The following is a 26,842-nucleotide window of genomic DNA, read 5'->3' as shown; positions in this document are numbered from 1 at the left end:
CCCCTCCATCACCTCTTTCCTTCCCCTGAAACAAGGAGAGGTGCCACCCAAAGCTTTACAGTTACAAATGTTTATTCTACATAAAAATTCCACAAAATGGGAAGCTGTTTTGCACCCAAAGCCTCAGGAGAAGAAAGGAATGCTAGCAGGAAGGGAAAGAGGGAAGGAGAAGAGAGGCAACATACAGTGTCATCCAGCCCAGTGAGACAGAGCAAGCCAGGGTCAAGATCCACATAGAAAACAAGGACACTTAGCTCACAGTACAGCAACAGTAGAACTCCACGGGGGGCTCGGAAAGCCTTCAAGTACATTAATTACAAAAAAAAAAAAAAAAAGAAAAAACCCAAAAAAAAACCCAATCCCCAGTTCGAGTGCAAGCTGTGCGTGCCCCACACTGCTCATGGAATACTGCATCAACACGCTCCCGGCGTGGGGAGGGCAGGTGGCACCTGGAACAGAGGTGGTGGAACCCAAAGGACGAGCGGGTGCAGGGTAGGGGCTGGAAAGAAAAGGTGAAACGTCTTCCCAAAGCACAACCACACTTTTGGTGATTTGGTCTGTACATGCAACGACAGGTAGGTGAAAAGGAACTCAATGGGGCTTCCCGTAGTGCAGGGGTAATTATTGCACCAAAACACCCTCCCCTCACAGCGAGGACAGTGTGAGCCTGCCTGTGGGGCAGCAGTGGCTCCTCGTCTCCCTGCCCTTGGAGCCCAGCACTGCTGCTGCCCACAGGATCCCAGCAAAGTGCCAGCAGCCCTGACTGGCCCCATCTGGCTCCTGCTGCTGTGGGGGCTGCTGGCAGTGGTGGTGCCAACAAGGAGCAAGGGCCAAGAACCCCCCCTGAGGCAGTTCCTGGCCTTGTGCCTTGACAGGGGTGCCACAGCCCTGATGTCAGGTGAGCTTGTGCCACTAAAGCTGCTGCCTGGAAGAAAAAAAAGTCACCTTGTGCTAGCAGTTGGCATGGCTGCAGGGCAGGAGCATGGCTGCAGGGCAGCAGCCTGGGAGGAGGGTTTTCCTGCCTGCCCAGTGTTATTGCTTCCTGGAGGGGCCCTGGGGCTCTGGCTGGCCTGGCAGAGCAAGCACGGAGGGCAGTGGCAGGGAGCTGCTGAGGGACAGGAGCATGGCCACTCCCTGTTTCCCCTGGAGCAGAGCCCCTGCCCCTGCCTGCCTCCCAGCCCTGCCTGCACGGTCCTGGTGCCCCAAGCCCTTCAGTGCCTGCAGGCTGCAGTGCTGGAGCTCACATCAGTGCTGTGGGGCTGTGAGAGAAGGGGGCTCTGGGCAGGGCTGTTCCCATGGCTGCACCCCGAGGGGCTGGGACTGGGCAGTGTGGGGAACCAGGCTGGACCCCCTTGCCAAGGGAGCTGCAAGCAGCAGGGGCTGTGTGGGGTAACAATGGCACAGAAGCCGTGTCAGGGCTGGCCCTGGGGCAGGCAGCACTCTGGCTGCAGCCTCTGCCTCTCCCCTGCACCCAGGGGCACACACAGCCAGTGCCTGAGCCACAGCACCCTGCCAGCTTGTGCAGCAGCCCTGCCCTGGTGCTGGTGGGGCTGGGAGGTGGCACTGCCCCAGGCTGGAATACTGGCTGCCATCAAGTGTCCCTTGTCTGCTGCCAGCACCTGACAGCCAGCCCCTGTCCCAGAGTGGCAGTGAGTCCTACCTGGGGACTCCTGTGGTGCTTTGGCATGTGCACAGGCCAGCCAGAGCCCTGGGGTCTGCAGAGGAAGGTGAGGGCAGAGCCCTGGCCCCAGCCTGAGGCAAACAGGCAATGGCAGTACTGGACCCCCCTGAGCTGCCAGTGAGACCCCCACAGCAGCTGCAGCTGTGCCATGGGCACGGCAGAGGGCACAGGGCACCCAGGCTGTGCCACAGCTCCCACTGAGCAGGAGCCTCACTGGGTGGCTGGGCAGGGGGGCACGGTGCCAGGAGGTGGCAAACAGGCAGTGGGGCACTGGCCTGTTCAGAGCCAGACTGGAGACAGGAGCAGGGAAGCTGCCACTCCTGGCTTGCAGGGGGCTGGATGCAGCAAGGGCTGCTCCTGGCACCACAACAGGAGAGAGCCCAACTGCTTCTAACCCCCAGCCATGGGTGTGAAGAAGCAAGGTTGGGGCAGCCCTGCTTGCAGCTGAGTGCTGCCAGGGCTGTGGCTATCAGCAACAGCCCCAAAGCCTGGCAGGCAGAGTCCAGCCTATGGGCAAGAGCAGCCAGGGCACCATGTGCCAGGGCTGGGAGCACTGCAGGATGAGCAGCCAGGGAAATTCACTGGCCTTGGACTCTCTGTGCCACCCTGCCCTGTCAGGCCAGCATCCAGGAGCAGCACTGGCCCCATGTGCCCTATTCCTGTCCCCAGGCAGCAGCTCCTCATTCCACACTGCTCCATCAGGCTCCTCCAGCCTTTGGCACCCTGCTGGGGCGAGGGCTCGTGTGGGGAGGGGAGGAGTGGCAGGGATGGAGCCCCAGAGCCAGCACAGTCACTGGCCAGGCAGGGCTGGGCAGAGCACACCCCTGGGGAAGGGCCCCGGAGAGAAGCAGCCTGAGGGAAGGTGTTTGCAAGCACAGATGCGGCCGACAGACATGAGAGCTGGAGGTGATGGGCAAGCTGGGGAGGCTGACTGGGCACCACACTCCCGAGGACCCCTGACCCCATCATCCCTCCCTCCCTCCCTCCTGTCACACACGCCGCCCAGCACAGGATGAGCAGCACAGTCCCCCACCCAGCCATCGGTGCCAGCGTCCCCCCAGCCTGCAGCAGTGATGAGAGCTCGGGTTCCCCCCAGCAGGGTCCCCCTCGCAGCCATCACCAGGGCCGGCCCCTGCCCGCCCCGGGGCCGGAGCTCCCTCCACACAGACGCACCGCACCGCACACACAGCGTCACAAACAACCATGCATGAAACTGAAATGCTGCTGGGAGGCTCCGGGGCTGCGCGGGGGCTCCGGGCGGCTGCAGCCCCGCGGCGCGCGCGGCTCCGTCCATCGCACACTGACAGTCCCGCGGCAGCCTAGCCGAAAATGCCGCCGAAGGTGGAGGCGATGACGATGCCCAGGATCACACAGCAGATTATGATCATGATCTTCTTCTGCTCAGGTGGCCCAGCAGCAGGGAGAGAGGGGAGAGGGGATGGTGAGTGTTGGGGCAGGGTGACCCAGGAGCTCAGAATTCCAGTCTGTCCCGTTCCCCTTTGCCCGTGGTGGACCCAGGAGCTCAGAATTCCAGTCTGTCCCGTTCCCCTTTGCCCGTGGTGGACCCAGGAGCTCAGAATTCCAGTCTGTCCTGTTCCCCTTTGCCCATGGTGGACCCAGGAGCTCAGAATTCCAGTCTGTCCTGTTCCCCTTTGCCCAGGGTGGGCTCTGAGCAGCACCTCAGGAGCCAGAAGGGCTCTGGCAGTCCTGGGCAGGGAGGGACACCCTTGCTCCTGCTTCTGCCCTGAGCTGGCCTCCAGGTCCCCAATCTGGTACAGGACAGGGCAGGACAGACAGCTGGCACTGTGCTCAGACTCTGACCCAAACCATGACCTGTCCCTATTTTTATTTTGCACAGGCTGTGGCTCTCCCAGCATGTTGCTATCTTATTGCAAAAGCTCCGTATTTTCTCGGTGATTTCTCATGGGCAGCTTTTCACAGCACTGACTCTTTCTTCTTCACAGCACAGCTAACAAACTCTAACTCCCTTCACAGCACAACTCATTCTTTCAGCACTCATCTTCATTGGACACAGCTGTGGCCTGCTAAGGGCAGGCTTGTTCCTAACTGGTAATTAGTACAGCTGCAACTCCTCAAAGATGAGATTACTTTCTGAACTCTTTTCTTACATTCTATCTCCCCACAACAGCCTGGTCCAGGGGTCCACCTTGTCCCTTTTCCTCCCCCAGGCAGCACCCCTGCCCTGTGGCTCACTGTCAGCTTTCACACAGTCTGTGCTGGGAGCTCTGCAACCCTCAGGACCTGCTGGCTGCTCCCAGTGGTATGAGGCAATGAGGACCCTGGGCACCTGCAGAGTGTGCCAGGCTGCCAGGGGCAGGCACCAAGCCAGCCAGGGCTGTGCCTGGGATGGAGGTGTCAGCAGTGCAGGCAGGGGCAGATGGGCCCCAGCCAGAGCTGTGACTTGTAGCATCCCATGAACTGCCCCCCCTTGGTCAATCCCCAAACATTAACTACTTATCACAGAGTCATCCCTCCCAAAGGGAAAACAGTCTCCCCATGGACTTGGTGTCACAACTTCCTTGGGTTTCTCCTGCCCCCGTCACTGGCTTGGTACCCCTGGTGGCCACCCCCCTTCCCCTGGAGACCAGGCCCCTCTGCCCCCCACCCCTTCCCCTTTATAAGCTGCCTGCTCCACGTGGTTCTCCCTCCTTCCCCAGGTTTGTGCTTCAGTGACAGTGTCACTCTGCTGACATAAACCCTTGCACAAGAGCCTTTCTTGCCTCTATCTTGAATGGAGGTTTGACTGCATTGCCTGAACATTAACTCAGCCCTGCCTTTGGACAGGAGAGGCTTGCTGGGGACAGGGGACAGGCAGCAGCACCGACCACTCTAACACTGCATTTTCAGTGACTCACCCGTCTGGCTTTGCTCTGGTACTTCACGGCCTTTTTGGTGTCGGACACCGCCCTCTCCACGTAGTCCACCGAGTGCTCCACGTTGTACTCGATGCGGTCAATCATCTCTCCCTGCAGGGGGACACAGCCCGCCCGGCCGCGCAGAGCTCAGCTCCCTCCTGCTCTGCCGCTGCCTGCCTGCGGGGGGACGCTGCCCTGCCCAGCAGCCCTGCACGGAGAGAGAACCATCAGCTGCCTGCGGGCACCGCGTTTCCTGCTCTGCTCTGCACTGCATGCCCCGTCCCACAGCATCGCTGTGCACAGCCCAGGAGGGAGACGAGCAAGGGTGAGGGACAAGGGAGCTCCCAGCCCAGTCCCTCTGCCCAGTATCCCTCTCTAGCCAACAGGATCTACACCAGCACCACACCACATGCTGCTGGAACAGGAGGCAGGGCACGGAGCAAGGACAGTGCCAGCAGCACCGTGGGGGATGCCCAGGAAACCACACACGAGCAGGGACCAGGGACCGCCGCTCCCTTCGCACATGCACCACACCAAGGGCAGCAGGGTCTGCAGCAAGGCCAGCCAGGACTGAAGAGCCCTCCAGGGACCCCTGCCCCGCTCTGCCCCTGCTGCAGGGGTAGGATGGGGCTGGGGGCTCCTCTGGGTGTGGGGACATGGGTTGGAGTGAGCTCCTCCAGCCTTGTTCACCTCCTTCGGCCCCATCCTGACCAGGCAGGCAAACAGCCAGGTCTGAAAGCTGGACAGGGCTGGCAGGAGTGGGAGGTTTGAAGCCTTGTGTCCTCCTGGATGACAGGGGGGGAACTGAGGCCACAGAGCCATGGGCTATGAGCCAGCAGCTCTGCAATGCCCATTTCTCACCCTAATGCTGGAGAGCACAGGGAGGACAAACCTTGGGGCTCAGGGGTGCTGAGCTGAGCCACTCCCTGTCTTGTGTAAAACTGCTGCTGCTTCTTCCTACCTGTGCCACGCCAGGGCAGAGCAGAGCTGCCAGCCCTGCTGCCTGCCCAGTGCCCTTCTATTCCCAGTACCAGCAGCTCTGAGCTTCTCACCCACAGGACAAGGGTGCTGGCACCGTGTCACCCACAGGACAAGGGTGCTGGCACCCTCTCACCCACAGCACAAGAGTGCTGGCACCTCCTCACCCACAGGAAAAGGGTGCTGGCACTGTCCAGCCCTCAGAGCAAGGCATGGAATCATGGATCCCCACATATGTCCCCCACTGCAGACAGGACAGGCCACCAACACCACGGTGCTCTGGTGACCCTTGGTGTCGATCCCAGTGCCATGCAAGCAGCAGCCATGCAGGAGCAGCCATGCAGAGCAGAGCATGCAGCACCAGGGGGCCTTTACCTGCCACCGACGTCTCCTCGGGCCATGGCAGCATGGCAGGCAAGAAGGGGGGTGAGCAATGGCACAGGAGCCCGTGCCTGGCTCAAGGGACTGGTGCCAGGGGCTGGCAGCACAGCCCAGGGGCCACCTGAGCTCACCCAGCTGGGCCTGGTGCTCCAGGGAGGGTGAAGGAACCTCCCCCTGCATGGCAGCCACCCCCTGCCCTCCTCCTGAGCCCTCACTGAGCCTCCCACCCCACAGACACACAGCACCCCAGCCCTGGGGAGCCCAGCTCAGCCCCATGGGAGCCATGCTGCTCCTGGATGTGGTTTATTCCTCTCAGCACCCACCCAGGCAGGGGAGCAGTGTTCTCCAGCCTCCCCACCCACCACAGGGAGCCCCCATCACCCTCCAGCCCCTGCAGGTGAGCCCTGGGCTGCAGCTTTTCCCCACCTGGCTCTCCACCAGCATGGCCATGTCCATGAACATGTCGTGCAGCTCTCGGATGCTGTTCTCCAGCTTGATGATCTCGCTGTGCCGTGTCTCAATCTCGTTCAGAGCCTGCTTGGTGATGTTTGAGTCCATGATGATCTGCAGACAAAGCAAGGCCACTGAGCACCATGCTCACACCCAGCTCCAGTGGGTCTGAGCACCAAAACTCAATCTGGGGCTGGGGGCACCAAGAGAGGGATGAGCAGGAGCTGCAGGGCCCCTCCAACGACCCAAGCCAGGGGGTTTGCAGCAAGGTGCTGGGATTTAAACAGCTCCAGCAGATCCTCAGGCCACACCTGAGCCCCCAGGCCTCTCCCACATGGGCTGTGCTCATTTCTCTGCCCTGAGGCCCCCATGGCAGCACGTGCAGCAGCACCCCTGGTGCTGGGGCTGGCTCAGCTGCAGCTGTGGCAGAGCTTACCCCAGAGGAGAAGATGGCCGGGTTGCCGCTCTCCAGCATGTCCTCCAGCTCCTCGCTGGTGGTGGTCCTGCCAGCTGCAACCACACAACACAGGTCAGCCAAGGGCCCCCTGAACCCACCACAGACCCCACGGGCTCCAAGAGAATTCCCCCACGAGCAGAACAGAGCAGAGCTTCCAGCCCCCGGAGCTCACAGGGCAGTTTGGGGGCTGCTCTCTCACAGCCTTGTCGCAGACATCTTTTATGGAAAATCATTTCCTTAGGATTTTTCTTCCTGAAAAGCTGAGAGGCCTCAGGAACAAAATGCAAACATTGATTATCTGCTGCTGTGGAATGCAACAGGTGCATCTGTGATTGGCCCATGTTGGATGTGTGTAATTAATGGCCAGTCACAGTCAGTTGGCTCAGACAGAGAGCTGAGCCACAAATCTTTGTTATCATTCCTTTCTATTCTATTCTTAGCCAGCCTTCTGATGAAACCTTTTCTTCTATTCTTTTAGTATAGTTACAATGTAATATATATATCATAAAATAATAAATCAAGCCTTCTGAAACATGGAGTCAGATCCTCAACAAGACAAAAAGCCCAGAGCATGGAGGAGCAAAGTGAGCCCTAAGGTGGCAGGGAGAGAACAGAGAGAGACAGTGCCCAGGTCACTGCAAACTCTGGGACAGGTGAATGTGAAACCACTGAGGAGACTTCAAGGCACATCCTTGGCCCTGCAATGGCCAGCTGGACACAGGGACCATCCCCAGTGACCATCTCCCAGGCATGGGGCAGGAGCAGCCCTGCCAGGGTGTGGGGGAAGCTCCCAGGGAAGCCTCTGGTGCCACAGCTCAGTCCCACAGGCCAGCAGACACTGGATGGCAGTCTGTCCAACCCTGCATGCAGATGTCTATAAATAGGGAAGCAGCTCAGGGCTGAAGGAGTCCAGTGGTCCATGGCTAAATGAGGGCTCAGCTGGGCTCTCCAGCATCCCTGCACAAGCACCTGCAGAGCCACAGCTGGGGCTCACACTGAGGACAAGGCACCTTCCCCAGCCTGGAGCTGGCTTTTCAACACTACAGACACAAATCCATAAAATTCATGGAGAGATGGGTAATGCTGTCCTGCCCAGCTGTCTGTGAGGTGACAGGTACAATCTGGCCCACCTGGCTGTCACCCAGCTCAGCTCTGGCCCTGCCCAGGCTGGTATCAGGATGAGGATTCAGCCACAGAACCCTGCACACTGCATGCCCTCAGAGCTGCTCTGGGTGGGCAGGGTGATGCTGATGGTTACACAGCACAGACACAGCAGTGCCCACACAAGGAGAGGGGAACAGATCCTGAGGGGGCTGTGGGGAGCCCCAGAGGGTGGCTACACCCAGGGCAGTGACTCCACATCACCAACTCTGCCACTGTGCTACTTGCAGAGCCAGGTGTGGTGAGGATGGAGAAACTTGCTGGTGTTGGGGAGCCTGCCCAGAGCACCTGAGAAGTTCAAAACCCAAGTGATTTACTGGCTTTGCTGTCAGAGCTCCCAGCCCTTTCTATCTTTGGGCTCCTCAGCAGGAAACGAGAGCTGAGGATGTTGTGGAGATGTGTGCAGGCACATCCCAGCTGAGCTCTGTCCCAGAGCCTGTGCAGGAGCAGCTGGGGCTGCAGCCCTGCCTGGGACAGCCCAGGCCAAGCAGAGCCCCTGCCCAGGCAGCACTCCTGCTGAAACATCCATTAGCTGTTCCTTGATGTCGCCCTGATTTTTTAAGATTTTCTAAGCCTTCTGATGTTGACATTCTTGTAGCAAACTCTCTCACACACTTTCTGTAAATAACTCATTGTTTTGCATTCCTTTATGGAGGAAATTTGATGGACTGTTGGTCTGTCCAGTGTCATTGGAGAGGTGACACTGTCATCCTTCAATCCACTGTGACTCTTGGAAAAGTATAAATGTTGGAGTCAGAAAATAAACTTTCCTTTTTCTTCACCTTGACAGCAGCAGTGTGAGCTTGTGTTCTTTCATGTCCTATAGCAAAATCTTTGGGTGAGTCTTTTTGCCAGGAAATCTTTTCCACTGTCCTGATGGGGGAATCCAGCTGTGGCAAAGGGCTGTGCACAGGGCTGTGTCCCTCCCCAGCCCAGCTCTGCACCTCTTCTGCAGCAATGAGAAACGCACTTATCTACACCCACACTCCTCCACAGCTCCATCCTGAAGGGAACAGGAGTCCTTGGTGTCAGGAACAGGGACACCTCTCCTAGAGCACACACTGCTCCATGGGGGCTCCTGAGCTGCCCTGTCCCTGCACCCCCAGGCTCTGGCAGGCACTGACAGCCTGGCAGGATGGACAGGGCAGACACAAGAACAACTGTGGCAGACATCTTTTATGGAAAATCCTTTCCTTAGGATTTTTCCTCCTGAGAAGCTGGGAGGCCTCAGGAACAAAATGTAAACAATGATTATCTGCTGCTGTGGAATGCAACAGGTGCATCTGGGATTGGGCTCATGTGGTTGTTTCTCATTAATGGCCAATCACAGTCAGCTGGCTCAGACAGAGCCCAAGCCACAAACCTTGGTTATCATTCCTTTCTATTCTATTCTTAGCCAGCCTTCTGATGAAATCCTTTCTTCTATTCTTTTAGTATAGTTTTAACATAATATATATCATAAAATAATAAATCAGCCTTCTGAAACATGGAGTCAGATCCTCATCTCTTCCCTCAGCCTGGAACCCCTGTGAACACCATAACAAACAACAATATATCTCCAGGATTGAAGCAGAGCAGCAGAGCCCTCCCAAAATTCAGCAGGAAAACAAGAGGGAGGTTTCTTTCAGGTCTGCATCCAGTCAAGGACAAGGCTGAGTCCTGCCAAGCCTCCTCTCTCAAAGGGAGGCACAGGGATACCTTCAATTGCTGTTCACATGACAAGGCACTCCTGAGCTGTCACTGCAGGGTGATGGTGGCTGAGGGATGAGTCAGGCAGCTGGAGCAGTGACACATCCTGCTTTACAGCAAACTGCCAAGCTCTTGTTGAGCCCCGTGTCAGTCAGCCTTCCCGTGCAGCCTTGGGAGCATCAGGCATCACAAAGACTCATCTGAACAAAGACTAAGGCTTGCACAGCTGTGTCTCCTTCCAGCCCTCCACAGAAATTCCCACAGCACCCAGATTCCCAGAATAATTCCCACAGGTGACCACCAAGGACACCAGGTTCACTCACAGATCTCCTGTCATTGTTCACAGTATGTTGCTGGAGGAGATAAAAAACATCCATGTGGCTCTTAGGAAAAGAAAATTACTAAATTCAGAGCCTTCCATTCTGAGCACAAACCCCACAACATGCCTGAAACTGAGATTATTTGCAAAAATCTCCTTTAATCTCTGCATGGCTTGCCTTCCCCCTTGATTATTCCCCTGATTACATGGTTCCTCTTTGCTGTAAACCATCCAGGTACCACTGGCTGCCCAGAAGGACCATCAGGAGAATGTCTTTATAGAGAGGCAGGACTGGACTGCTCCTAAGGGATGGGCTCTGGATGGCTCAGAGATCCCAGTGCCACAGCAGTGCCACCTGGGTGAGGCGCCACCAGCCTCACAGCTGTCACCTGATGTCCCCCCTTGGCCACAGCACAATGGCTGCTGAGGTTCCTGCTCCTCCTGTGCAAGGGAGGCCATCAGGAGCAGGGAGTGCTCCCACCCCAAGAAATCCCTTCCCTGTGTCCATGTTTAGCTAAGTTCATCCATGAAGAAGAGCACCCTGAGGAAAGACAAGCACCCACAGGAATCAGGAGATCCTGTGAGCTTCTTTGAATAAAAATTAGCTGCAAACACAGAAGGAATCCCTCTCCTTGTGATCCCTGTGCTCTCTCTGCAGCATTTTGGGATGTAATTTGCTGGATGCCACGGGAATTACATTTTAGGACGTTATTTGCCACAGGAACTCAAGGTCCCACTCCACAGGAGCCGTGTTCCAGCTGCTCCCAGGGCCTCCTGTGCATCCCAGGAGCTCTGCCCAGCTTTGGGGGTGTCGCCCTGATTTTTTAAGATTTTCTAAGCTTTCTGATGTTGACATTCTTGTAACAAACTTTCTCATACACTTTCTGTAAATAACTTATTGTTTTACATTCTTTTATGGAGGAAGAGAAATTTGATGGATTGTTGGTTTGTCCAGTGTTATTGGAGAGGTGGCACTGTCACCCTCCAATCCACTGTCACTTTTGGAAAACTATAAATGTCGGGAGTCAGAAAATAAACTTCCCTTTTCTTCTTCACCTTGAGGGCAGCAGTGTGTGTTTGTGTTCTTTTGTGTCCTATAGTCACAGTGGGAGTGTTCCAGGTTGCAAGGCAAGACTTATTCTATTACCATCTGTATGGCAAGTGTCTTCTGTCAAGTGGGCAGTTTGCCTTGTCTCTCTCTGAGTGATCACACCCAGTTCTCCCTCCAGGGAGACATCTGCTGATAACAGCTATTGAATGTCACTGCATGGCTGATAAGAACTACAGCATCCCATTGGGAGATGTGAGCCCAGAGGGAGGAGCCAAGCATTCCTACCCAGATATAATCCAGAGGTTTTGAGACACCAGCACGGCTTCTCCACTGGATTCCCCAGAGGAACAGCAGTTGCCTCTTCTCCCACTGGATCTTCAGAGGAAGAATCCATCCTTCTCTACAGGATCCCTGCTCCAGCAGAACCACCCCTGACACTGCAGGAGGGCTGAGCCACAATTCCAATGGGACTGCTGCCAACACCCTGACCCACAGGGTGTCAGGTTGGGTTCTGACTCTGGCAGTGTTGTTCCAGTGTACTGCATTGTTTATTTTATCCTTTTATTTTCTTCCCTATTAAAGAACTGTTATTTCCTGCTCCCATATTTGCAGTATCCATTTTTGCCTCAGAGCCCTTAATTTAAAATTTATAACAATTGGGAGGGGTGGGGAGGATTTACATTCTCCATTTCAGGGGAGGCTCCTGCCTTCCTTAGCAGACTCTTGTCTTTCCAAACCGAGACAGGAGCAGCTCTGCTCCATTGGGAGTGTTCAGGCTGTGGCCCACAGAGCCCAGCAGGGCCCCATGGCAGGGTGGGTTACTCACTGATCTCCAGCTGCCGCTGGATCCGGCCCTTGCAGCGCTCCCGGTAGTCGGTCTGCGTGGCGTTGTACTCCGACATCACCTCCACGAACTTGCGGGACAGCGTGGAGTGCTGGGGGCACACAAGGGGACAGCAGGCTCAGAGTGGCACTGACATGTACTATGAAAAATCCTTTCCTTAGGATTTTTCCTCCTGAGAAGCTGGGAGGCCTCAGGAACAAAATGTAAACAATGGTTATCTGCTGCTGTGGAATGCAACAGGTGCATCTGTGATTGGTCCTATATGGTTGTTTGTAATCAATGGCCAATCACAGTCCAGCTGTCTCAGACTTGGTCAGTCACAAGATTTTATTATCATTCCTTTCCTCCCCTTGCTAGCCTTCTGATGAAATCCTTTCCTCTATTATTTTATATAATTTCAATAGAATCAATTATATATTCTACTCTTTTTTAATATATTATTTCAATAGAACTCTTCTATTCTTTTATAATCTTGGTGTTTCTCATGGTCAGCTCCTCAGAGCACTGACTCTTTCATAAAGCAGCCAACTGACTCCAGTTCCCTTCCAAATCAGCCACCCCACTCTTTTATAGCATCTTTTTCTCACTGGTTACAGCCATGGCCTGTTAAAGTCAGGCTGTTCCTAATCTTTGATAATTGGCCCACCTGCAACTCCTTAGGGGTGAGATTACTTTCTATGCCATCTTTATTTTATTACATTCTATCTCCCTACACAGGCCTCCTCTCCCAGCACTTCTGGGACCCCTGAGCTGCCCCTCAGCTCGCTGTTTAGAGGCTCACCTGGGTTTTCCTTATCCGCAGGTCAGCCGATGACCTGTTCAGCCCCTCCTCTTGTTCGATGCTCTGCTCGATGCCTGAAGGGCACAAGGACACATTAGTTTGTTGTTGTGGTGTGATGTCAGGGTTTACCCCAGGACCTCGGGTCCCTCCCCTGATAATTCGCTCGCAGGTGAATCAGTCCCCTCTCCTTTCCACACCCTGACCCCTCCCAGCACTGTCTGTCAATCCTGGAATTCCAGAAAGGATTGGCAGATTCAAAGGATGCCCTCTACCCCTGGGGGGCACTGGGCCATCCAGGTGTCCTTTGTCCCTTTGTCCCTCCCCTCCTGTCCCTGCTTGGTGGGTCCCTACCCCTTCCCTGCCCCTCTCCCCGGGGTTAAAGGAGCAGCAACCACGGGCTCAGGGAGTTCTGTTGGAGCTGGTGCTGCATTCAGAGGCCTGTGGGCCAGAATAAAGCTCTGGATCCAAACCCTCCATCAGAACCAGCTCCTTTCCTTCACCATCGCCTCAAAGCTTCTCTGCCAGAGGGAAACCTGAGGAGCAGCCCCTGTTATGGGGGGAAGCTCCATCCCAGCACCACCAGAGCTCCTGCAGGCCTGGACTTGTCCCCACGGGCCCAGCTGCAGCACCCAGCCAGCCCAAAGTGTCTGTGGGGTGAAACACCACACACCCAGCCAGGCAAAAGTGTCTGTGGGGTGAAACACCACACACCCAGCCAGCCCAAAGTGTCTCTGGGGTGAAACACCACACACCCAGCCAGCCCAAAGTGTCTGTGGGGTGAAACACCACACACCCAGCCAGCCCAAAGTGTCTGTGGGGTGAAACACCATAGTGCTACTGTTTGATTCAGACAAGCTCAGGCACGTCCTGCCTGGCTATATTGGTAAATATTCCAATAGTTTGTGCTCTTTGGAGAACAATCACAGAATGATTCAGGCTGTAAAAGACCTCCAAGATCATCAAATCCAACCTTCCACTGATTGCCTCAAGCCCATGAAGCCACTGTGCCAAATGCCACATGTGCTCATCTTTGGAACACTTCCAGGGATGGTGACTCCACCAGCTCCAGTGCTTAACCAAAGGAAGAAGGGATTGCTTGGCAAAGGGACTGTGAAACACTGGATCAAGGAGCAGCTGGGACTGGGCAATTCCCAAATCCTTGACTCCAGCATTCAGCCCGGCAGCAAAGCCCTGGTTCATGACTGCAAAGCACCTGGTGCCTGGCCCCTGGCTGTGATCTGGGGCTGAAAGGGCAGCACTGTCACCCCCAGGCTGCTGAGCCAGGATTTCCACATAAAATCAATGTGGTGCTTAGGTCTGATTGCCAGTATTCAAACAAATTGGAAAGCTGCTCCCACCAGAGAGGCAGGAGGAGAAAATCCAGAGCTGAAGTGTCTCTGCAAAATACCAAACTTCAAAACTCCTCCAGGGAACCAAAACCCAGCAGCTCCTCCATGTGCCTGGAGCGGCACAGGGAGCACCCACCATGCTGGCAGGAGTGCTGGGCAGCCATGGAGCAGCACAGGGATCTCCCCCTTTAATGAGGAACATTAATTGACATGAAATCCTCAGTGCCCAAAGCCTGAGGCCATGGCAGGGAGGAGCAGGGTCGTGTCCCATGGGGCTGTGGGCTCCAGTGTCACAGACATCTTTTATGAAAAATCTTTTCCTTATGATTTTTTCCTCCTGAGAAGCTGTAAGGCCTCAGGAACAAAATGTAAACATTGATTATCTGCTGCTGTGGAATGCAACAGGTGCATCTGGGATTGGCCCATGTTGGATGTGTGTAATTAATGGCCAATCAAAGCGAGCTGGCTTGGAGAGAGAGTCCAAGTCACAAGCTTTTCTTATCATTCTTTTTCTATTCTTAGCCAGCCTTCTGATGAAATCCTTTCTTCTATTCTTTTAGTATAGTTTTAATGTAATATATAAAATAAAATAATAAATCAAGCCTTCTGAAACACGGAGTCAGATCCTCATCTCTTCCCTCATCCCAAGATCCCTGTGAACACGGTCACACTGCAGGGCTGGCACAGCAAGACCAGCAATCCTGCCCCATCCCTGGCAGTGCCCAAGGCCAGGTTAGACAGGGCTTGCAGCAGCCTGGAGTAATGGGAGGTGTCCCTGCCCATGGCAGGGCGTGAAATGGGATTTCCTTTAAGGCCTTTTCCAACTCAAACCATCCCATTATTCCAGGATTCTATGAGAGCTGCTCCTCAAGGCCAGCTCAGGACATAATATCTCAAAGATTTAGTTTCAGGGGATTATAAAACTTGGAAGAAAGCTCCAATCAGCAGGCTGGCCAGTGTGCAGGGACACACATCTCCACCTGAACCAGCCATGTGAGCTGGTGGCATGTCGGAGCTCAGTGCATCCCTCTGGGTGTCCAGAGTTGCCAGGACCCCTGCCAGGGGGCTCAGAGACCCTGGTGCACAGCCCAGAGCACCTGTGGGTTTGATTGTGACCCATGGAGCAAATTACCAGCTTTGTATGAAGACCTGAAAGCCACAGAAGTTTAAGTAGTGTAATAATAAAATTATCACTAGGTGAAAAAGTAGATTTTGGGGTTTTTAGAATATGGGTTTTGGGGACAAGATGGAAGGACTTGGGTGTGTCCAGCCTTTCTTCTTCTTCTTCTCTACCTCCATCTTCTGCTGTGATGTTGGCACTTTGGGATTGGTTCAGAGTGGAAGCTCACTGTCTAACATAGGCGATAGGTATTGGGAAGTAATTGTAAAAATTTTTATAGATAAGATACAACAAACAACTCTGAGACCAAAAACTGAAGAACTCTGACTCATTCTTCAAACGTGTGGGCCAAAACAGAGACTTTTCATGTGTTTTGGGGCTGCAATAAAGCAATATTCTGAGATCTTGGTGTCCCTGGTGGGCACATTGATAAACCTCTTGGCAAACAGCCTTAGTGGCATCTCCAGAGTCTGGCTGAAGACCCCATTCCCAACACTGGTGTCCCAGAGCTCTCAGAGCTCAGCACTTCCCATGCTGGATCAGTCCCTCAAGCCCAGCACAGGGCAGGCTCCTCCTGCAGCAGGGCTCACCCCCAGCACAGCTCAGTGCATTCCATCAGTCCCTCCTGCACACCCACACAGAGCACTCCCATTCCCATGGAATGGCATTGGCACACACTGGGCATTTCTGATAACTAATAAAATCCCATTTTCCCAAGAAGCTGGCAATCAGAATTATGCCCTGCATGAGTAATGTCTGGCCTGAAGAAGTCAGTTTGTTGTCAGCAGCTGTTGTTTTTGATCAGCCCTGACTGTTTTCTGTCATTGATCATGCTGGCCAGGAGGCAATGTGGGACACAGCACAAGCACCAGGCATCTGCTGCTCCAGGTAAACATGACAGCAGAGAGGCTTTTCTGGGAGCAGGCAAAAGCAGCCTGTCCTGCAATCCTTCAGGCTCTCAAAGTCCTTTACAAAACACTGAACAACACACTTATGGAAAAGGATTTTTGGTTTTTTTAAGACCAAATCCTATCACCAGTGATCCCAGTGTGTCCAGGGCCAGGGAATGGATCCCTTGGACTCTGGATTAGATAAGATATCCCTGGCTCTCCTTCCTGGCTCTAGGTGAGATTGTGTGTTAGGAGGACAGAGGGAGCATGGGAACAAGGAGTACAGGTCTCCTGGCCCTCACATGGGACATGGCCACACCAGGGGTGACCTTACACAGGGCTCCGGGCATACCTAAGTCCTCCAGGACTGCCAGACTCCCACAAAACCTGGGATTAGTGAGGACACTGCTGCCTTGGGGGAAGCACCAACTCCTCTCCTACCCCTCAGACACAGCCAGGTCCCCTGCACCAGTGCAAACCAAACCCCAGACTGATGTCCATACCACCACAGGCAAATCCAAGGTGCCAGGGTGACCTGCCCCCTGTCTCAAGATTCTGCCATCCTCTTGGACTCCCTCAGTCCCCTGGGGCCCAGTCTTGGAATTCTGGGTTGTCTGAGTGTTCCAGCACAACCCTGACCATCAGTGGGCAGACACCACCTTGCTCTCACACCTCAGAGTCTGAATGACTCCTCCAGTAGTGGAAACCTAGGGTGACATCCTGCAGCACATCCCACAGCAGCACCTCCTCACCCACACAGACCTGAACAGAACCTTTAGCCAAGCTGGGGCTTGCCCAGGCTCCAAGCCCTGCCAGAGGTGAGGCACAGGACTCACTCAGAGCCCACCAGCTGCTCCTGGCCCCATTCCCTCAATCCCATTCTGGGAATGAGGCACAAGGGGACAAAAAGGGCAAACAAAAGCATCAGGAGGGTACAGCAGGGAGGGAAGGTGATGCTGATCCCTGGGAGGATTTCCAGTCTGGGACAGGAGTGCTCCAGGCAGAGCCCACAGCTCCATGCCAGGCAGTTTAGTTTAGTTTAGTTTAGCTTAGTTTAGTTTAGTTTAGTTTAGTTTAGTTTAGTTTAGTTTAGTGTGTCACCACTCACTCTTTAGTTTGGAGCGCACTTTGTTCGCCGTCTTCTTGATGTCGGACATCAGCTCCTCCAGCTCCTCTTTCGTTTCTGGGGAGAGAGCAAAGAGCAAACATGGGTGTGCTGCAGCCACCACTGAAATCTGCTGCCCTGCAGAGTGTAGAGACCAGAGCTGGGAGCCCTTCAACCCCCTGTCCTGGTTTGAAAAGGAAGTAACTTTTTGGGAGCTTGTGGTCAAACCAATCAGTGCTGAAATTTGAATATTGGCACCTGGTGTGGCCACTGAGGACATGGATACACCTCTGAGAACACAGGGGGTTAAAAGCAGAGAACTCCAGAACTCCCCAAACTGGAAGGATTTCCAACCCCTGACTAAAAACACTCCCAATTCCCAGACTGGGAGCACTCCCACATCCAGACTGGGAAAATTTCCACCCCCAGACTGAGAGCACTTCCCCAGTTCAGACTGGGAGCACTCCCACCCCCAGACTGGGAGCACTCCCACAATCCAGACTGGGAAACTCCCAAAATCCAGACTGGAAAAACTTCCACTCCCAGACTGGGAGCACTTCCACCACCCCATGCTCCATGCTGGACTCTCCTCACACTCCTGAGACCTCCAGCTGCTTCCAGCTCTGGGGCCCCAACACAAGTGTTAAATTTAACAAGAATACAAGAATGAGGTCAGGTTAGACATGGGGAGGAAATGTCAGACCATGAAGGTGCTGAGGCCCTGGCACAGGGTGCCCAGAGCAGCTGTGGCTGTCCCTGGATCCCTGGCAGTGCCCAAGGCCAGGCTGGACAGGGCTTGGAGCAGCCTGGGACAGTGGGAGGTGTCCCTGCCATGGCAGGGGTGGAACCTTTCAAATCCCCTTCAATCCCTGTGACCCTGTGATCACATCCAGGTTCCTCTCCCAGAAACCAGCATGCCCTGAAAGCCACCAGGATTTGCAGCTGTGCCCCTCAGCAATCTGTGCTTCAGGAACTGCCAGAGCCCCTGGAGCAGCAAACCCAGAGCAGTGGGACCCCCCTGGGGTCTGCCACTGCAGCTCTCCCTGCTGCCACCCCAACACTCCCTCTTGATTTCGATGAGATCAAGACTTAATTAAATAAAACTTAGTTTAATAGAGCTGAGGCATATTGACTGACTCATGTCAATGGTTCTGATGCCAGCTGCCAGTCATAGGCATAATTAGAAAATCCTGATGATGGGAATGTTCTGGGGGAAGGTCCTATCATTCTGGCAGCTATAAACATCCCCATCCCTGAGCTACAAGCTTCAGCACTACTGGGAAGAGGAGAGAAGGAACACATCTGTGAAGTCCTTCACCCCAGGATATTTGCTGTAGAAGGGCACAAATGCAGTGGTAGAAATAGGACATTTTCAGGTTAAGTTCTCATTTAAGTGACTAATTTTTTCTCCATTCTTAAAAAAAAAACGTGTAATAATAAGAAATAAAGAAATTACAAGAAATGGTAATGTGAAGTAATTACTTGAAAGAATTTATAGGAAATATAAAAATTTCCAATAACAGGAAAGTAATAAAAATAAGAAACTGTTATAATAAGAAATTAAAAACTGTAATAATGAGGAATTAAAAATTATTTCTTAATAAAGAAATAAACCAGCCTGGGCTGAGTAACTCCCTGCAGCCAGCCAGGCTGGGTAAGCAGACAAGGACCAGGAGAACAGGAGACAAGAGGAGACAGGAGGCTGCCATGGGCACAGGTTTGGGCTGGGAGCTGGGATTGTTCACCTGGACAGAGGAAAGCCAAAGGGGTCCCTACAGCTGTGTGAGACCACCCTGCAGGAGGGTGGAGAGAAGCTGGGCCAGGTGTCCTGCTGGTCCCTGCAGGTGACATTCAGCTTCCTACTGAAGTTGGGGGTGCACAGGAAGAGGACAAGCAGTGCTGGGGCAAGCAAAATGCAGATTAGATATTGAGAAGAAAAGCATCCATGATGGTGGTCAAATAGCAGATGCAGAGAGGCTGAGGGATGTCTGTGGGATGTCTGTGGATGTCTGTCCTTATGGATGTTCTGCACAAGACTGGGTGAAGGCTGGAGGGGACTGGCCAGGGGCCTCCAAGGTCTTTCCCACCCACATCCACCTTCAATTCTACTGAACAATTTCTCCTAACTCACTGCCACGTGCTTTCCCTTCTCCTGTCAGCTCAGGCTGAGGGATCCCTCCTCTGTTCTGCTCTGAGACCTCACCTGCAGACCTGCTGCCAGCTCTGGAGTCCCAAGCCCAGGAAGGATGTGGAGCTACTGGAGCAAGTGTAGAGGAGGCCACAGAGAGGCCCCAAGGGCTGGAGCCCCCACTGGAGTCAGGCTGGGAGAGCTGGGGGTGCTCAGCCTGGAGAAGAGCTCAGAGCCCCTTCCAGTGCCTAAAGGGGCTCCAGGAGAGCTGGAGAGGGACTGGGGACAAGGGATGGAGGGACAGGACCCAGGGGATGGCTCCCACTGCCAGAGGACATGGATAGATGGGATATTGGGAAGAGATTTCTCTCTGTGAGGGTGCTGAGGCCCTGGCACAGGGTGCCCAGAGCAGCTGTGGCTGCCCCTGGATCCCTGGAGTGTCCAAGGCCAGGTTGGACAGGGCTTGACCAACCTGAGATAGTGGAAGGTGTCCCTGCCCATGGCAGGAGGATGAGATGAGATATGAGATGGTCTTGAAGGTCCATTATGAGCTGTGACATGCTGCAGTGAAGCTGCCACTGAGGACACACAGGACAAGTGCAGAGCACAGCCTGTGCTGGCCACTCAGGGACCCAGCAAGGGCCACAGGTGGAAGAGGGGACAGGGAACAGGGCTGGATGCCTTCCCTCAAACATTTCCAACTGAGCAGCATGAAGAACACTCCTTCTGGCTGGGTTTGAGTCACAGGCCGTGTGAGGATTACTTGGCGGCCTGGCAGGCACAGGCTGCCCAGACAATTATTTTCACATGCACTGTGTCTGTTTAAGTGACTCACTGAGATTATTTAACCATCCCCAGCCGGGCACACACAGCCACGGGAAGCTGGAGTACCACAACACTGCTGTGCCAGGGCCAGCATCCCTTCATGCCAGAGGGGCACTGAGGGGGCACAGGGGATGTTCCAGAGCAGGAGCCAAGCTCCCCACATCCCATGGGATGTCTGCTCCATTCCCATTGGCACCGAGCACAGCGAGAACAGAGATGTCCATGCCCATGGCCACGTGTCCCCAGTCTCTGCTGGGAGGGAGAAGGAGTCTTTGGTCCAAGGTCAAGTCTTAGACTCCTGAGGAGCCCCAGGGCCAGCTGTGACCTGCCTGGGAGGGAGCCCAGGCAGTGCAGGGTGCAGGCAGGGGCACAGACTCCTCCTCCTCCCTCTGCCAACAGCTGATGAGGCCCCTGTCTGACAGAGAGCACACAGCCCAGGCTGGTGACACTGCAGGCAGGAGGGAACAGGAAGGCAGGAGCAGGCAGGAGCAGGCAGGAATAGGCAGGAGCAGGCAGGAACAGGCAGGAGGGAACAGGAAGGCAGGAGCAAGCAGGAACAGGCAGGAGCAGGCAGGAATAGGCAGGAATAGGCAGGAATAGGCAGGAGCAGGCAGGAGCAGGCAGGAGCAGGCAGGAATAGGCAGGAGCAGGCAGGAGGGAACAGGAAGGCAGGAATATGCAGGGGCAGGCAGGAACAGGCAGGAATAGGCAGGAGCAGGCAGGAATAGGCAGGAGCAGGCAGGAGCAGGCAGGAATAGGCAGGAATAGGCAGGAGCAGGCAGGAATAGGCAGGAGCAGGCAGGGGCAGGCAGGAATAGGCAGGAGCAGACAGGAATAGGCAGGAGCAGGCAGTCAGGAAGGAGCAGACAGGATCAAGAGCAAGCAGGCAGGAACAGGCAGAAGCAGAAGGGAGGAACAGGCACACAGGAAGGAGCAGGCAGGAGCAGGCAAGAGGGCAGGCAGGAACAGGCAGCACAGACCTCCACCCTCCACAGGTACTGTCACTCTATCTCTCTGGACAGCATGGGGACAGTGACTTTGCTTACAAGGTGCTCAGCCCTTGACTCTTTGCTGGGACTAAGAAAGTTCACCTCAGCAACCTTCAAGTCTTTACTGACAATAACCAACAAATATCATCGAGAAAAGTGCAATTCCAAGCTAATTCCCAGCTGAGTTACCTGGCAAAGCTGGAAGGACCTTTTTGGCAAAGATTTAGCTATTTCAATAAAAATGAAAGAAGATTCTGGGAACAGTTCCTTGAAGAAAATTTTAAAAAAATAAACCTTTCTTATTTATCTAGTAACTTTCATTTATGAAATGTTGGGTATCTTTTAAAGGTGAATGCAAAGAGGAAGCACAGAGCTGAAAGTCCCACAAAGATCTGATCTCTGGGAGCAAATAATAAGGAATCCTTCCTAGGAACTGTAGAGATTTGGCAAAAACATCTTCCATAGTGTTTCATGGCCTTAAAGCAATGCAAATGAAATCTGTTTTAAAAGGTACCAGAGATGAGATTGGCTAGAAAGATTCTGCACTTGAGTCAGGACAATCTCAAGGGCCAGCACAGACTGGGGAATGGATGGATGATGGATGGATGGATGGATGGATGGATGGATGGATGGATGGATGGATGGATGGATGATGGATGGATGATGGATGGATGGATGATGGATGGATGGATGGATGGATGGATGGATGGATGGATGGATGGATGATGGATGGATGGATGGATGGATGGATGATGGATGGATGGATGATGGATGGATGGATGGACGGATGGATGATGGATGGATGGATGGATGGATGGATGGATGGATGATGGATGGATGGATGGATGGATGGATGAGGGATGGATGGATGGATGGATGGATGGATGGATGATGGATGGATGGATGGATGGATGGATGAGGGATGGATGGATGATGGGTGGATGGGTGGATGGATGGATGGATGGATGGATGGATGGATGGATGGATGGATGATGGATGGATGATGGATGGATGGATGGATGAGGGATGGATGGATGATGGGTGGATGGGTGGATGGATGGATGGATGGATGGATGGATGGATGGATGGATGGATGGATGGATGGATGGATGTGAGTGGATATAAATGGATGGATGGATGGATGGATGGATGGATGGATGGATGGATGGATGGATGGATGGATGGAGAGCAGCTCCATGGAGAAGGACTTTCTAGCTGAAGTCCCATTTGCCAAAAGAGATCTGGGACATCAGTGACCTCTGTGCAGTCCTTCAGTTCCCAAAGGCTGACATTTATTCTTGGAAACAAAACTCAAGAGTTTCACATTGCAACTTATTGATTCAAGCTGTGGGAAACAAGAACAAAAGCATCAGATGCTGACTCAACCCTTCCTAATTTTCTAGAATTTTTTTCAACTCTGACCAACACAACCATTTGCAGCAGGTATGACAGAATGGGGAGCAGGCAGAGGGGGACAGGAGAGAACTGCTCAGCCCCTGCATCCCACCCTCAGCAGGGGCACCCAAATAAAACATAAATAATAAAAATAAAACAAAAATAAAACAAACGTAAAAATATTATAAACAAAAAAATAAAAAATAAAACAAAATTCATGCAAGAAAAGGGCAGTGGATGGCTGCTCCCACATGCTGCAAATGTGCCCATCTGTCAGAGCTTCTCAGCCCTGCAGCATCATCCCCAGAGTTGCTCTCCTGGAGCAATCAGCTGGGTGATGAGCAAATACTCCTTCCCTGCCCATGGCCTTCTTCTCCCTTGCCCATGGCTCTCCTTCCATTCATCCTGTTAGCTCCAGGGCAGCACTACAGAAACCAATCCTCCACTGCCTGCTCCCACTCTCCCACACACACACCCCTGGCAGCTCCAGGATGGACACAGGGCCCTTGAGATGCAGTGCTGGAGCTCACAAGGACCAAATCTGCCCCAGCCCTCCCACACACACTGAGGGCACAGGTACCAACTAAAGCTCCTCTGCTCTGTTTTTACAACACTCATTGTCTTACCCTCCTTAGTTCTCCCAATCGAACCCCACTTTGAATACTCCATTGTTTTACTCAGAAGCAAGGTCAGTTTAATCAGTCAATAATTACCCAGCTCATTCCCTCTCTCTTTACAATCAATGCTCTTCTACCTCCCAAGCTCCCAGTGCCCACTAGGAATGCCAGAAATTATTGGAAATCAACACTAATGGCAAAGGCACCGTCTTACTCAGCTCCTGGAAAACTTCCCAATCAATACCTTCAGGCAGACTGAATCCAGCAGTGTCTATTTTTGGTATCAACTGTTTAGCAACAAACTGATTTACTGCTGGAATGTTGGAATTTATTCAGCATAAGATAAATAATGTATTTCCCCCCAAAAAAAGGGAAGTGTCTCCCATATGTTTGTGTCCTTTCTGCATTATTCTCCCATTTTCCTTTACTTATGCACCAAAATAGTTGAGAGGTTCTGCTCTTCTTTAAGAGAAAGAAAACTTCAGCTTGTCCTCCAGGCCACTGCTGGTGGGTTTTCTGGCTCCCTGTGACCCCCAGCTCCAGTTTCTGTGACACTGGGAGAAGGTGGGAAAATATTCTCCCCCTCACCACCCATGGGAGAACACAGGCAAATGTAAATCCATGGCAAGTGAAACTCCAGGAGTAGGAGGCACAGAGAAGTGGTAAGAAACACTGAGGCCTGCAGGGAGGATAAAGTGCTTTAAATTTACTCTGTGAGCATTTAATATCAAGGAGCAAGACAGGACCATCCAGATGATTGGGTGACCCTGCTACTGAAGGGTCCTGCCCTTGAAGGGTCCTTCTCCCAGGCTGTGACAAAGATATTTCACACTTCATCCAAACAAATCTTTCTTCCAGGTCTGAGGAACACAAGCTAGGCTGAATTTGGGATCAGAGACAAGCAATTGCAATTCTGTAGGGTTTGAATCAAACAGAGATGTCTGGAACAATTTAATTCCTTTTTATCCCAAGCTTTAATCACAGGATCATGGACTCACAGGGTGGTTTGGGTTGCAAGTGACCTTCAAAGGTCATCCAGTCCAACCCACTGCCATGGGCAGGGACACCTTCCACTGGACCAGGTTGCTCCAAGCCTGGTCCAATGTGGCCCTCAACACTTCCAGAGATGGGGAGATGGGGAAACCACAGCTGCTCTGGGCACCCTGTGCCAGCCCCTCTTGGTCTGACATTTTTCCCACATGTCCAAACTAACTCCACCTTCAGCTCAACACCATTGTCCTGTGCTGGGACCCCAGAGCTGGAGCAGCTCCAGGGTGTCTCAGAGCAGAGGGGGAACATCCCCTCCCTGTCCTGCTGCCCTCAGTGCTGAGGGTGAGCCCAGGAGACATTTGGTTTCCTGGGCTGCCAGTGCCCATGGATAGCTCAAACCCCATTTGTCACCCAGCAGAATCCTCCAGTCCTTTCTGTATCCATGTATCCATGTATCCATCCATCCATCCATCCATCCATCCATCCATCCATCCATCCATCCATCCATCCATTCATGTCCATCCATCCATCCATCCATCCATCCATCCATCCATCCATTCATGTCCATCCATCCATCCATCCATCCATCCATCCATCCATCCATCCATCCATGTCCATCCATCCATCCATCCATCCATCCATCCATCCATCCATCCATCATCTATCCATTCATGTCCATCCATCCATCCATCCATCCATCCATCCATCCATCCATCCATCCATCCATCATCCATCCATCCATCCATCCATCCATCCATCCATGTCCATCTATCCATGTCCATCCATCCATCCATCCATCCATCCATCCATCCATCCATCCATCCATCCATCCATCCATCCATCCATCCCCCAGTCTGTCCTGGCCCTGTGGATTGCCCCAGCCCAGATCAGGACCTTGCTTTGGACCGAGTTCACCTCCCTGAGGCTCTCCTGCTTTTGGCAGCATTATTCCCATACTTCAGTATCCTGAGGCCCTTCACCCATCCCTCCCCAGCTCCTAGGACACCCCACAGCTCTTCCCAACATCAGACTCAGCCCAAATGCTGGATTAAATTGTTCCAGATGAGAGAGTGGGTCTCTGCCCATGAGGAGCCCCATGACTGAACATCCCAAAGGATGGGATGGAGGGAGGGCCTGATGGAGGGACTCAGGAGGAAGGAATGTCCCTCACCCCTGCACAAGGTGACCCTCAGTGAGCCCACTTGGACAGAGAGACACAGGGCTTTGTGCAGGAAGGAAGCCAGCTGGGGAATTGTGGAGAGGTTATTTTTAGAGTTGCATATTTCCATTGTAAAGAGCAAGTATTACCTCTGGCTGAAAACTTTTTATAGCACTGGCAGAAAAAAACTGACCAGAAGCAGTCCTACCTCCCAGAGCTTCAGCTGGGAATGCCCTTGAGATGCTGCAGTTGCTACCCAAAGCACTGAGTGTGAAATAAAGACTCAAAATGCACCCGCAAAGAATGCAGACACCTGAATGTGCTGAATCCAGATTTCTTCCTTAACAAACAAGACACAAACCAAAAGAAAACAATGAACCAAACAAAAAACCCCACCTAAAAAAAAAAAAAAAACCCTAAAAAAAAAAAAAAAAACCAACTAAAAAAAAAAACCAAAACAAAAAAGAGCACTATTTTTATGTTTTTAAACACTGACTGAAGTGCAGGGAACTGTTATTTTATTGAAATTGTCAGGTCCCAGCAAGGACAACACACAGGCAGGTCACAGTAGCTGGGAAGGGCGTTAAGGACATCCTGCAGCCACTGTCACCTGCAGTCACTGTCAGCTGCAGCCACCATCCCTGCACAGTGCTTGTCTGGCAGCTTCTCCAGACTCCACTAACTCAAGGAAATGGGGTAGCCCAAAATTCCACGTTGGAAGGAAGGTATAACCCTCAGGTTGCCCTGTAAATTTGAGAGATCCTGTGGCTCATTCTCAGGGAAAGGTCAAAAAGGGAGAAAAATCCACCTCACAGTGCTGGGTACTTGTTCAGGGATCTTTTCATATAGCCATGGACTTTAGGGTGGTGTGGGCTGGAAGGGACCTTAAAGCTCATCTCATTGCAACCCCCTGCCATGGCAGGGACACCTTCCACTGTCCCAGGCTGCTCCAAGCCCTGTCCAGCCTGGCCTGGAGCATTTCCAAGGATGGGGCAGCTACAGCTGCTCTGGGCACCCTGTGCCAGGGCCTCAGCACCCTCATGGTACAACATCTCCTCCTGATGCCCAGCCCTACATTTTTTGCAGCCAATGGCAGCAGCAAGGCAGGGTTTGGTGCATCCATCCCCACCTGTACACCCAGCTCCAAGCACAGGAGTGAGCCAGCTCTGAGCCTGCATGTGAGTTACATGTGCTGGGCCCTCTCCCATGATCCCCACCCCAAGGCTGACTCACTGCCTCCATCTTTTGCTTGTTAATTCACCAAAATCAGAAACAACTTGCTCCTGATGCAGCTCTGGAGCAGGGAAACACACCTACCATGGGCTGGGGACCTCCCTCCCCCAGCAGGTTGGGCAGGCTCTGACCAGGCCCCCCAGCACGGAGCTGTGCCCAGAACCTCCCCATCCATCCACCCTGCACCCTCCAGGTGCTGCCTGGGGGCTGTGAGCCATAGGGGTCACATGCCACGTGGGTCATGGGGGCTGTGTGCCATAGGAGCTGCGTGACATGGGACCTGTGTGCCAGGGGAGCTGTGTGCCATGGGAGCCACATGCCACGTGGGATTGTGTGCTGTGGGAGCTGTGTGTCACAGGAACTGTGTGCTAGAG

General features: G+C 53.4%; 2 protein-coding genes across 2 annotated transcripts in view; one reads left to right on the top strand and one right to left on the bottom strand.

The window, feature by feature from the left end:
- CLIP2 (CAP-Gly domain containing linker protein 2) overlaps positions 1 to 26,842 on the top strand; it is a 311,706-nt gene that overhangs the window by 278,564 nt on the left and 6,300 nt on the right. The gene's annotated exons all lie outside the window — the stretch shown is intronic.
- STX1A (syntaxin 1A) overlaps positions 55 to 26,842 on the bottom strand; it is a 72,667-nt gene continuing 45,879 nt past the window's right edge. The window contains exons 4-10 of the mRNA XM_058037410.1: positions 17,136 to 17,210; positions 12,669 to 12,742; positions 11,870 to 11,978; positions 6,803 to 6,876; positions 6,343 to 6,480; positions 4,558 to 4,668; positions 55 to 3,078 (exon numbers count right to left, since the gene is read on the bottom strand). Coding sequence (XP_057893393.1) covers positions 3,001 to 3,078; positions 4,558 to 4,668; positions 6,343 to 6,480; positions 6,803 to 6,876; positions 11,870 to 11,978; positions 12,669 to 12,742; positions 17,136 to 17,210 — 659 coding nt within the window. The 3' untranslated portion in view covers positions 55 to 3,000. The remainder of the gene's footprint in view (positions 3,079 to 4,557; positions 4,669 to 6,342; positions 6,481 to 6,802; positions 6,877 to 11,869; positions 11,979 to 12,668; positions 12,743 to 17,135; positions 17,211 to 26,842) is intronic.

Source organism: Melospiza georgiana, chromosome 19 (assembly GCF_028018845.1).
Source record: "Melospiza georgiana isolate bMelGeo1 chromosome 19, bMelGeo1.pri, whole genome shotgun sequence".
Classification (NCBI taxonomy): domain Eukaryota; kingdom Metazoa; phylum Chordata; class Aves; order Passeriformes; family Passerellidae; genus Melospiza; species Melospiza georgiana.
The sequence above is the reverse complement of the archived record's forward strand: the minus strand, read 5'-3'. Positions and strand labels throughout refer to the sequence as shown.